General features: G+C 33.5%; 1 protein-coding gene across 2 annotated transcripts in view; it reads right to left on the bottom strand.

Annotated features, from left to right (window-relative positions):
* ANKRD13C (ankyrin repeat domain 13C) overlaps positions 1-13,421 on the bottom strand; it is a 90,479-nt gene that overhangs the window by 13,670 nt on the left and 63,388 nt on the right. For both annotated transcript variants that reach the window (XM_027058878.2, XM_015080876.3), the window contains exons 9-10: positions 11,183-11,344; positions 886-965 (exon numbers count right to left, since the gene is read on the bottom strand). In XM_027058878.2, the coding sequence (XP_026914679.1) occupies positions 886-965; positions 11,183-11,344 (242 nt within the window). The remainder of the gene's footprint in view (positions 1-885; positions 966-11,182; positions 11,345-13,421) is intronic.

Genomic DNA, 13,421 nt, shown 5'->3' on the forward strand with positions numbered 1-13,421 from the left:
CAGCTTGCATGCTCTCTCTCTCTCTCTCTCAAAATAAACTTAAAAAAAAAAATAAAATCATTTATCCACTCATCATCCTTTTATTCAATAAATATCTACTATATACAAACCATGTAATTGGTATTCTAGTAAGGATCAGTAATATAACATTTTGTAAATAATTTTCTTTAATGTTTATTTTATTTTTGGGAGAGAGAGAGAAAGAGAGAAAGTGAGCACAGGCAGGGGAGGGGCAGAGGCAGAGGGTACAGAGGATCCGAAGTGGGAGCCCAATGTGGAACACGAACTGGCGAACCACAAGATGATGACCTGAGCCAAAGTCGGGTGCTCAACCAACTTAGCCACCCAGGTGCCCCAGGATCAGTAACAAAACATTAAGCAAAGTCTTTTGTAAGGATGATGAGAAGAAGTCTGGCACAGGCTAAAACAAAGAGATAAATGATAGGAGATGAGCTTAGAAAGGTAAAAAGTAGAAAAGCAGTGCATGGCTTTTCCCACCATGTAAAGTCTCAGCAGAGTAACAGAATATAAAAGTTCACACATAATAGAAACACTCAAATAAGCAACTGCAGTGGGAAATTCCTCACATTATATTTTCTTTGAATGGCATCAGAAAGATGTGGGACAAAAGGAAAGTGTTTGAGCATCAGGCAATATGAAAAACAACCATTCCATTCTGATCACACTTAATCATATTTTTAAAAGAAAAAATAATTGCTTCAGACAAAACCATAATAGTAATTCTTTCTAAGATAATTTTACACCTGAATATTCATGTTTTTCCAAATTGTTCTTTCTAAAAACCAATGAACAAAATAAAACCAAAAGAAAAAAAACAAAAACAAAAAACAACCCTTACTTTCCAAAATAAAATAAAAAACTTACTTTCCATTTTCAGCAGATATATATTCTTCCCATGTAATAGTGTTCTGAGGAGGAGGGGTAAGGGACTGTCTTCGAACCGGCTGCCAAAAAATAAAAAGAAACAAAGAAAGAAGAGACAAAGAGAGGGAGAGAGGAAAGAAAAATGTCTTATTTTTAAAAATATAAAATAAAAACATAAAATAAACTATTTAAATTGCTAACATACTTAAATTAAATCCCTTCAATATAATGCTTTAGGAAGTACTTCTGAGATAGTTCCATGGTGATTTAAGCTCCATCAGTAAGATTATTTTTTTTTCTAAATCTCAAATAAGACAAGTATCAAAGTAATAAAATCCATTCATTCAATGTTTTAATCATCTAAAATATTCCTGATATTATGCCAGATGTTGAACATGGGAACAAAAGAGAAATATAAAAACTAACCCGGACTTCAAGGAATTTACAATTCAGAGTTGGAAAGAAAAAAAACAAACAAACATACAGACATAACAGTTAGTCAGAATTATAAAATATTACATGACTAAAGGCCAAATGAACTTACAAAAAACTGAGTAGTACTGAAGTTCAGAAAAAAGGACAATCTTCTATGGACAATAAATTGAGACTAGGAGATGGACGCTCAGATTTAAATGAAAACAAAATAAGAAGTATATTTTAGACAAGAAGAATTAATGGTAAAAAAAAAAAGTAGTTGATGTATTTGAACTGAAAAGGGAAGTTCAGAAGAGAGAGTAACAACAGTGATAAAGATCCTATCAGTTTTTGAAACTTACATGTTGTCTTTGTTAAATATCAATTTGTATTACCACAGGATGGATTTGCAGTAAGGACTAAGGGAGTGGCCGCAGAAATTGAAAACTGCCAAGACAAACTCACGGAGCAAAGGGCAATCGATGAAAGACTGATATAAATAACAAGACAAAGAGTTGACACTGGGAGAGGGCCCCATTCAGAGAAGTACCTTTCTTTCTGGATATTATGAGCATTAGATGTTAATAGGTAGGATACTAGAGCTGTTAAAATCAAGAATTTTGAAGACAGCAAACTGGGTTGGAATCCCAGCTCCACTGGTAGTTGTAGAAATTTGGGCAAGTTACATTCTCTTATGTCAATTTAACTCACCTGCAAAATGGGAGATGACCACCTATCTTATAGTTAAGAATTCAAGGAGTTAATGTATAGAAAGAGCACACTGCCTAGAACAGAATAAAGTATTCAGTAAATAACAGTAACAGTTATATCCAGGGAAGTTTCTAGAGGGCAGTTACAAAAAGAAAAGGGAAGAAATCAGAGTTAAAGATATGGGAATATCTGACTAGATAAAATATATATATATATATATATATATATATATATATATATATATATATATATGAGAAAACAGAGGGTTGATGACTAAGTCCTAAAAATAACATGCATTGGTGGTTTTGGGGGGTAGTGGGAGAGACAGAAAGAAGCCAAATATTAATCAATACAGAAAAAAGAAAAATCAGAGCATCAACTTGTCAGAGAGGCCAAAAGACTGTTAAATACAATGATACAAAGACTTTTAAAGAGAAAGAAGCCTGAAAAGGGGCCATACATTTTGTTGGTCAGAAGTCATTGAGATCTCTGAATAGCACCAAAGGATGTCATTAAAAAGGAAACTAACAGTGTCTGAACATAGGCAGTATGAAAGCTTTTCCATCTGTGAAAAGCTTACAAGAGACACACAGAAAGTAGGTTATCATCCAGAATAATGGGGGCTATGATTTAGGGATCTAAAGGAGGACATAAACTCACAGAGAAGGTGTTTCTGACTCAGACTGGAGTGGCTAAAGGTAAGTGCCAGCAATCATGGTTCCTGAGCAGTTGAGTCAAAAAGAAAGAGAACAAAATCACCAGTTGAAGGAGACTGAGGAAAGCACAATGGTGAGAAAAATTGGTGTACTGGAAAACTGCAAGTGTAGTGTGTGTACTTAGTGGGAGTAGAGTATGTGAAGAGAAACTAGTAAGAAACAGGGATAAGGGAGAAAGACAGAAATGAGAAAAAGTAGTTTGTAAGGGTTTTGTGCACTGAGTAGATCTGTATTTTTCTCAGGAAGCAACAGACAAATATTTTGAACAATATAATGTGTTGTTTTTTTTTTTTTTTAAACACACACATTTTGGAGCCAGACTGATTAAACCCTGTCTTCACCAATTACCAACTGAGTTTGGACAAATTATTCAACCTCTTTTGTCTCAGTTTAGTCAACTATATAACCTCACAAGGTTGTTGTGAGGATAAAAAAGGCTGGTTAAATATAAAGTACTTAAAACAGTGCCTGACACGTAGTAATTACTCTATACATTTTAGCTATTGAGCACAGGCATTGCAAAGTTCAATCTATTTCAGGCAGAGCACTCTGGGAGCTGTGTGTAACTTACAAAGCTATCTCTGTAATCCACATGAGAAATGACAACAGCCTGCGGTTTCAAAATGGAAGGAGAAAAATAGATTCAAGAAATCTTCAACATTTTGTATTGATCAGACACAAGGGTAAGGAAAGCTAAAAGAAGTCTAAGGACAAATTTCAAGTTGCTGGCTTGGGTAATGGTAGTGATAATGGTGCCATCACTCAAGACAGAGAAGACAGGCAGGAGGAACAAAATTGTTTGATCAGATTTAAATATACTAAATTTTAGATACTTATGTTTATCCAAATGGAGTTGATGGAAAGCACTAAAGATCTGGTGATTAGGAGAAAAGTCACTGTCCAAAGTATATTTTGGGTGAGAGTTACCAGTGTTTAAATGATAACAGAAGCATCATCAGATATGTATCCAACCAATGAGACATTAGAGACCACTAGTTGTCTACCTAGTGTCTATTCTCCCATTCTTTATTGTAAAATAAATAAATACATACATACATAAATTAAATATATAAACAAACAAAACTCCCATTCAAATTTTTCGCTACACATATGACTTACTAGATTAAAGACTTATTTTTCTAGCCATCCTAGCCAAGTGTTACCATGTTACTAAGTTCTAACCAATGGGATGTGAGCAGAGTGATGTGTGCAACTTCTGATTGGGTCCTCAAACAAAACAGGCAAGTCCTCTCCTTCCAAACTATTCCAAACTATTATTAGGAATTACTACTATTCCTGCTAGCTGCAATACTAAATACATAATAAATAATCTTAAACCATGTGGATGAGAGTCACATCTAAGAATAGCAAAGAAATAAGACAAAAAAAGAGTAGGTCTGAGATTAACCCACAGAGCAGAGAAACCACACAAACTCAGATTTTTACAGAAGAAAAAAGTAATCAATACCAATTTAATACATGAAGTAGGACACTACACACAAAGCTGTGGTATGTGGCAATGGCTTAGTACAATGACAAGCAGGCTTAAAAGGTAGTTAATGACCCTCATAAATATTGTGATATGAGGTAAAATAGTATCTTGTAGCATTGCAAAAGACAGACAGATATATGTTAACTAACAGAACCTGTAATTCTGGGGGAAAAGGCTAGAAAAACTTAAGACTGCTGCTCCAACACAGAAAAACAGCAAAAGCTAATCTCACCTCCATCTAAATCTCTAACTAAGTAGGCTATAATCAATTTCTCTTTGAACACTGCTGCAAATTTGTCTACTCTTGCTTCCAGTCTGGTTAATACTTATGTATATTTGACTAAAACTGGTTTTATACTTGTATATATACATGTATTATCATACATATATACATATTATCATAATAAAGACTCATTTGCCAGGCATGATTAGATAATGTGGCATGTCAGTTAAGTATATTTTTTCAGGTACTTCTCTAGGCAGTTCCTACTGTTTCTAATAAAATTCTTCCTAAACTGTACATTATACATTACCATCTTATAAAGAGACTGTAATAAATCTAATTTAACCTTTTATTGAGTACTTTACCTCATCATGATATCAATTATTATATTTTAATAAAGTCTTTCCTAGTTTGTTTATTCTAATTGATCCTTTGTGACAAACTGACACTTGTAGCTACATCCTTTAGTGTTCCCTCAGCACTGCTACCATAGCTATCTAATGAAACAGGAAGACATGAAGGCTGCCACAGAATACCAGATGGTTTTCTAATGTTATTTCCCCAGGTCAGCAGGTTCTGTAACTGAAATGTTATCAAACCTTTCTTCATGATTAAATGCAAAAATTCAAATGCCTGTTTTCCTTGAAGCATATAAAAAATATTTTTAAATTTATTGCTAGGTTTGCCACTATTCTATTATATAGCAAAGGCTTCTGGAAGTTTAAGACATTCATTTATTTTATATCTATGTATTCCTATTTAGATTTTATATACTTAAAAAATACATAAATAGTAATAGACTTTAACTCAATATTATATTTTAAATATTTATATATTTAAATATATAATATATAAATTATATACACACACATAATATATACATAGTTTGTACACAATAAATGCTTTTACCAATGACTCTGTATCTAAGGTATAAATGGAGAATTGTTCCCTCCTCCAACAATAACTGGTTAGAACAAAAAGGGAAAAAAGCACCAAAAACATAGGAGCAAGTACCCATGACTTAAGAATTTCTGAGCACTTAAGTTTTCCTATAAAAAATATTGTCAAGGGGCGCCTGCCTGGGTGGCTCAGTCGGTTAAGTGTCCGACTGTGAATCAGGTTATGATCTCGCAGTTCATGAGTTCGAGCCCTGCATCAGGCTGTCTGCAGTCAACAGAGAGCCCACTTCAGATCCTCTGTGTATCAAAAATATACACTAAATATGAAAAACATATCTGGAAAGGAGGGAGAGGAAGAAGAGGCATGGCAAACTAGTTAAATGGCAAACAATTCCTCCTAAATGCTATCTATAAGTTATTTCTTACGGAAATTAGAAAAAATATTTCCCTAAAAAAAAAAAGAAGAAACTCAAAGCTATTCATTTACAACAAAGAATATAAATTTATTCTGAAAAAAATTAGACATTTATTTTTAAAAACTGAATTTCTATTAAAATGTGGCTTAAAAATATTATTTTCATGTTTTTTTAAACAATAAGAATAATTATATTTATTTTCTAGATTCTTGAAATTTTCAATAATGCTCCAAAGCCAAACATATTTTTTACTAATATGCCTTTTATGAACATAATTTTTTAAATACCACAATACTGATTTTTTTTTTTTTTTTACTACATTTACCAACAGCATCTCTCCAGGATGGTATCTTAAGGTTCTGCCACTCCTCTTCCAACTTCAGCTTCCCAATATTTTGAAAGAAATTCTATGACATGTTAAACATCTGAATATACAGAAAGAAGCAACTACGACCAAGGCAGACTGGAAAGGAATATACTTAAAGCAAGAACAGCCTGGGTTAAGGGTCCTATGTTTTTTTAAACTCCTGTATATGTTTTTTTTAAACTCTGTTAAGATTATAAACATAGTTCATCATTAAAACTCAACAGATCCCTCCGTTTACTCTTTTTTAACTCAAATTTTTAAACTTTTGCATGTTAATTTATATATACCTTTCCTAAAAAGCTCATGTAGGTTTAAAAGAACTATATTCCTAAAATTACCTACAAAATGCATTCAAATATTTCTCTCCTCTTTTAATTCCCACTATTGAATAGAATTAAACTGGTATCAATTTCATGCTGCTTTTCATGTGTTAGCAAATTCTATCTAAGAAAATACACGCACACACAAACAAACACACACAAACACACATACACACACAAACACAGCTTTTTGTACCTTTTTTATTATTAGACCTATCAATACTATTTTGATGTTCTTGCATCCTGTACCTTACCTGATTCAGCCAAATCAAATTATATGTATAGATGAGTATCTGACAGAATTACTATTTTCTTTAAATTTCTTCTAAATATTTATAATTGAACTCCAAAAAATTCTCAAATGTAATTCTTCAGTTCTTCCCTATCAAAAGTCCAAACTACATATGAGATACATACTTCCTTCATTCTAAAACAATTAAAAATATAATCTTATAAGGATTATAGAGCTAACAAATAACAATATAGTCATGGCTCTTAGTAATTCTTAATAAATTACCTCTGCCAGGCTGCAAATTAGTATAATGATTTTTTAAAATTCACACTGATATAAAAAAATCCCTTCTAAGGTCAGGTAAAAGGCATGGCACCTGCTTTCAGGACTTTTATTCAACATTATATTGTAGTGTTACTTCCCAGTTACTTTCCAGTATAATAAGGTAAGAAAAACAAACAAAGGCAAAAAGGTTACCAAGGAAAAAGTAAACCTTTATTACCTGATGATATGGTCATCTGTAGAAAACCCTAAGGAATCTATGAAAACGATATAACTAATATATAAATATCATATATATTCCTATATACTATCAAGGAACGACTGGAAAATGAAATCCAAACACATTACCATACTAAGTGCTTGACAGATAAATTTAGTAAAATAATGTGTAAGACTTGTATACTAAAAACTACAAAACACTTCTGAGATAAACTATAAAAAACCTAAATAAATGGAGAGACATACCATGTTTATGAAATACAAGATTCAATATTTTTAAGATATCAAGTCTCCAGACTTTAATTTACAGATTCAACAGTACCTCAATAAAAATTCCAGCAGGTTATTCAATGGAGGAAGCATAGCTCTTTTTATTTTAATGGTGTTAAATCAACTGGCCATCAAAGGCAAATAAAATATGGAAGGAAGGAGGGAAGGAAGGAAGGAAGGAAGGAAGGAAGGAAGGAAGGAAGGAAGGGAAAGAAAGAAAAGAAGAAAGAAAGAAGTAAAAAGACATTACACCTTATACAAAATTAACTAATTCATGGACTTAAATGTAAAATGTAGAAATATAAGACTTCATCAAAAACATATAGAAGAAAATCTTAGGGACTTGCAGATAAGCATAGAGTTTTTAGACTTGGTGGAAGCAATAAAACAAAAACTGATAAACTGGTCCTCATCAAAATTAAAAACTTTTCCTTTCAAAAGACCCATTTAATAGGATGAAAAGATAAGCTACAGAGTAGAGTAGGAAAAAAATACCTGTACACACATATGACAAAGAACTAGTATCTAGAATATATAAAGAACTTTGAAAACTCAACAGTAAAGAAACAATCCAATTAGACAATGGGAAGACATGAAGAAACATTTTATCAAAGAGGATATAAATCTGTATATTTTATAGCAAATAAGTACATGAAAAGACATTCAACTACCACAAAACCCAGCAATTGCACCTGGACCTGACTGTAGTCTTTGTGTGTGTGTGGAGGGGAGGAATATGAACCTTCACTATGGAGGGAGTTTTGAATGGACCAGAGCAAGAACAAGGTCTGGACATTCTAGAGAGAAGTATTGAGAGAGGACTTCAAATACCTCCATTCAACCTCCATCTATACTTTCTAATTGATTCAGTTCTTCTTTCCAGTTATCTTTTAACTTGGACAAAAACCCTACATGCAAAGCATCCCTTGATAGAAACTCAAACTATTCCTTTCAGCAATAAAAACTGCCAAGACACCAGCAAGACCCTGTGTGACTGACCTCAAGACAATGATCAACCTGACCTTTACTGTCCAGCTGCACGTACTCACTGACCTCTGTCCCACATTTTCCTTGCATAAACCCAGAAGTACTGTCAGCACTTTGGATAGTCTTTGAGACATCAGTTAGCTGTGTTCCCAGTGTTGGCCTCACTGAAATAAATTCCTTTATTGTTTCACCACCACTTGTCTCTCTGCCTTTGGATTTTGTCAGTGGCAAGTGGCCTAACCTACTCTGTTTGGGATCATCAGAGCCAAGTGCTCTTGCACCCATGGGCCCCAGTTACAGTATGAACAGTACACAGAGTAGATACATCAAACAACTAGCATGAACCATGGTCCAGAGCCATCAGCGCAGTGGGGCATACAGAGTCCTAGGGCCCACTCCTTAAGGGTCCCCCTTGCCCATTTACCCCTCATGCACACACACAAACAGCCAGCTTCATGCATTCCCAAAGAGACCATTTAGAACATTTATTTACCAAAGAAATAAAGACTTATGTCCACACAAAAACCTATATGTGAATGTTTATGACAGCTTTACTCATAAATGGCCCCAAACTGGAAACCCAAATGTCCTTCAACAGGTGAATAGTTAAGCAAACTATGGTACATTCATACCATGGACTACTACTCAGTAGTAAAAGGAACAAACTACTGATATACACACCTGGAAAAACTACCAGGGAATTAAGTCTAGTGAAGGAGGAAAAAAGCCAGAATCAAAAGGTTATATACAACATCCTTGAAATGACAAAGTTTTAAAAATGGAGAAACAGATTAATGGTTGCCAGGGATAATGGACAGGGAAGGGGCAAAGGGGCAAAAAGGTAGGTGTGCCTATACAAGGGGAAGGAGGGATCTTGTGGTGATGGCCATGTTCTATACCTTGCCTATAAATGCAAATACCCTGCTTGTGATGATATTACTGTTTTGCAAGATGTTAACACTGGAGGAAACTGGGTGAGGCATATATAGAATCTCTCTGTATTATTTCTTACAACTGTGTATGTGAACCTACAATTATCTCAAAATGAAAAGTCAAATTAAGAAAAATCAAGCAGGCATTTATGTAAAAATTGATTGATCTACAGATTCAACATCATCCTATCAAAATCCCATCAAGTTTTTTTTCTTTTATACAAATTGAAAAACTGAATCTAAATATTCATCAAGAACTATACAGTTCAAGGGGCTATGATTCACACAGGAAGTGTTTCCTTTGATTTCTGACCAGAAGTCAAAAGCTAATTAGTTAATTTATTTCATATTATTTTATTCTATTATATACCTATTCAGAATTTTTAACAAGCCCAATAAAATTTAAATCACAGGGCAAGTCCAAAGAAATGGCCTTTTATCTGGTCAATAATGGAAGAGGGTAGCAGCTTTGTTAAAGACAGAGCTCAGCATTCCCTCTCTCAGTTCATCTTCTCCATATCTATTTCCTAAGCATATCACGTCCTACTGCTCAAGAGATAAGTAAATACCCGAAGGCTTCCAGAAAATGAAACCCTGTGAGGCTCTATCCCATGGCCCAAAGAAAGTAAGTACAAGAGGATCTGGCAGAAAGGGGACAGGACCACACTACACTGGCATAATCACAACTTTAACATTTAATGAGGATTGTTAAATACTTCATATCCTGTACTTATTTAACTAAACTATGGCTGAGTCACTTAAACACATGAACTTTCTAAACATTAAAATATTTTCCTGGCATGCACAGCATTACCATGAATTAGCTGGAACCTGGCATACTAATCTGAAATGGTTATCTATTGCTAAAACATAATCTGACACCATAGGAGAGACTAAATGTTCAAGGAATTCAAGCCTCCTCAAAATAGCCTTTAAACTTTTTGCTATTGTGACACATTTTACACTTCAAACCAGCACTCACACATATACATATTTACAAACACATACACCCCTGAAACTTGGTTTCATAAAGAAATAATGACCTATACTACATGTGATGTCCTCTGGTTTTACTCTAACATCATTATTTAGATTCTAGTTTTTTTCTCTTTTAAAAAGGGTGGTCACAGCCTACTAAATTGATTTCATCAACTACTAAGGGGTCCCTATGGTGCCTTCGATTTGAAAAACACTGCTATACATATGTAGTAAAATGTTAACATTTGGGGAATCTTGATGAAGAGCATCCAGGAATTCTTTGTACAGTTTTAGTTGGTTTTTGTAAACCTAAAATTGTCAAAATGAAAAATAAATTTAGGAACCCATCCAATTCATCTGATTAGGGAATAAGATTGCAGAGGCAATGATGATGTCCCATGTACCTTAGTATTTCCTAATTTCCCCTCCCCTTTCCTTACTGGCACACAATTCTTTACAGAAAGCATGCTCTCAATATACACATGCTGAATAAAAAACTTATGGGAAAGTATAGATTAGAAATGACTTCATTAAGGAGCTGGGCCTTCAGAGCAACAGATTTCAGTTGATGAAGTAGGAAAAACATATGCAAAGGGACACAGATTAAAAATTAACACTGGGTTTCATGCTTATGAGTTTAATCTGTTAATGAAGACTCAAAGACCAAGAATAAATTCACAAAAAAGTCACCAAAGGCCCTATCACAGAAAAATAAAAGGTGATACATAGTAACAAACAAACAAACAAATCTATGAATGTTCTTCTATAAACTCACTGAGCGCCAGGAATGAAGTCTACCCCTTCTCTCTTTAGAAAATTGTAAATTAGAAATATTATACCTCAAAATTCTGTTCCATTATGTTTCCACCTTTACTCAAACTCTCCATAATGGCCTTATTTCGAAGAATATCTTCTTCACTAAGATGTTCTCTTCTTTTTCTTGATTCTAAAACAAGTCCATTCACCAGATAAAAGTCTGCCAAAAAGTTTCCTACTCTTTCCTAAAACAAAATTAAATAATCAAAATAATAAAACATTCAAATATTTCAGAATAATAAAATGAATTAAGTTTATCTTAGATCAAAAAGAAAGTTTCAAAGTAATACACAATGTTTTTCCATAAACATGTAACATTTAGGTGAAAATAAATATTTACTTGGTACTTGAACTTAACAAATTATTTTATACATTTTATTAAATTTAAGAATATATATACAATTACACATTTAAAATTTGTAAAGGAAAATTTAAAACACCCAAGATGTATGGTAGTTAATCTTCAAATGAATTAAATCTAAATAGAAATACCACATAGTATTCCTTTAAAATCTACTCCCAAGTAGCACAAAGCTATCTGAAAACTTTATTTAGCTGATAGTCAAACACCATGAGTAACAAGGAGGGGTCAGGGATAATTACTGTTCCCATTTTATAGATAGAAAAAAAAAGTGGAATAAAAAGAAATAATCTAAATTACATAAGAATCTCTAGCATAACTAGAATTAATTACCTGTTCCAATACTCTATTCTCTAACAGGATCAAACTTCAAGTTACAGCTGCTTGCTGCTTTCAATAAAGAAGAGAGAACAACAGAATAGTTTTGCTCACCAATACAATTACAATTAAGTGCTTACATTATGGATTAGGGATAGGGAAACTCAAGTGATATAAATGATATCAAGAAAAGAATTATTTCCTTTCAATGAAGTCCTTCTTCAACATTAACCTTCACCTTTTTCAGACCCATGGGTGGTCAGTTTCAAACAGCTTACTACAAAAAACATGATCAATAACTTACTGAAAACAAGCTTCTCATTTCTACCTGCATGCAAATCACTTGGTCTCCATCTTCTGATGTTTCCTGGCATTCCAAAACTATGTGTTTAGAGTTATTTCCATGTCCACCTTGTTTTTGGTGGCCTCCTTACCAGTCACCAAAAAGTAAGGCATTCTGCACCTGTTTCTACCTACAAAATGGGAACCATAAGTATTACTGACTCCCTCCTTACCTGTCAAAGATTTAAGAAGATCACCTAGACGCTGTTCAAGAGCTTTGAGCTGCTTAGCAGTAGTACTAGATGAATAGCAGCTTCAATTTTTATCTTCTCTTGAGGTGATCCTCTAATGCTGTCCAGAAGAACAGAGTACAAACAAATAAGACTTCAAGCCAACAAAGGGATTGCAGTGTAGGAGCTCACAACTAGGAATCCTATAATACTATTTGTTGCCAAACAGGCTTAGAGAAGAAAGTTGAGGAGCCTATATCTAAAAGTGAGAATTTTTCTATGGCTGAGAAATACTCAGGTGATAATTCTCACTTTTTGAAATCTTCTAATGAGAAAGAATTTATTAAAAGTAAATTATCATATCAATAAAAATTTTAAGTGTATATTCTTCATAATCCAGCCATTCCATTTCTTGCTGTCTATAATAGACAATGAAAGGGCATGTGAATGGATGATAAACACAACATCATTTATAATGGCAGAAAACTGGGCACAAATGTGTGTTATTCATCAAAATGTCCATAAATAAGAGACTGGATAAATAAACTACAATCCATACTATGGAATACTATGCAGTTGTTAAAAAGAATGAAGTGGCACTACTGATAAGAAAAAGCTTCTAAACAAACTAAAGAGTGGGAAAAAAAGGTCCAAACCAGTAGATATAACACTAGAAAAAAATAAAGAAATATCAACAACTAAAGCTACATATTACTAGGGATACATATTTATGAATGCAGAACATAAAAAAAAGTTGAGTATACTAATGGATAATCCTTTACAAAGGGCTCTGGGGACTGAGTACTCGTAAAGGGATACTTTATAACTTTATGTATAAGGTTGTATGGTGATTAATTTTGTATCAACTTGGCTAGACTATGGTGCCCAGCTGTCTGGCTTAACATGTCTCCATGTTGCTATGGAGGTATTTTTTAGATGTAATTAACAGTTAAATCACTAGACTTAGAATAAAGTAGATTACCCTCCACAATGTGGGTAGGCTTCATTCAAACAACTGCCAACCTTAAGAGCAAAGACTAAAATTTCCAAAAGGAAAAGAAATTCTGCCCC

Source organism: Acinonyx jubatus, chromosome C1 (genome assembly GCF_027475565.1).
Source record: "Acinonyx jubatus isolate Ajub_Pintada_27869175 chromosome C1, VMU_Ajub_asm_v1.0, whole genome shotgun sequence".
Lineage (NCBI taxonomy): Eukaryota > Metazoa > Chordata > Mammalia > Carnivora > Felidae > Acinonyx > Acinonyx jubatus.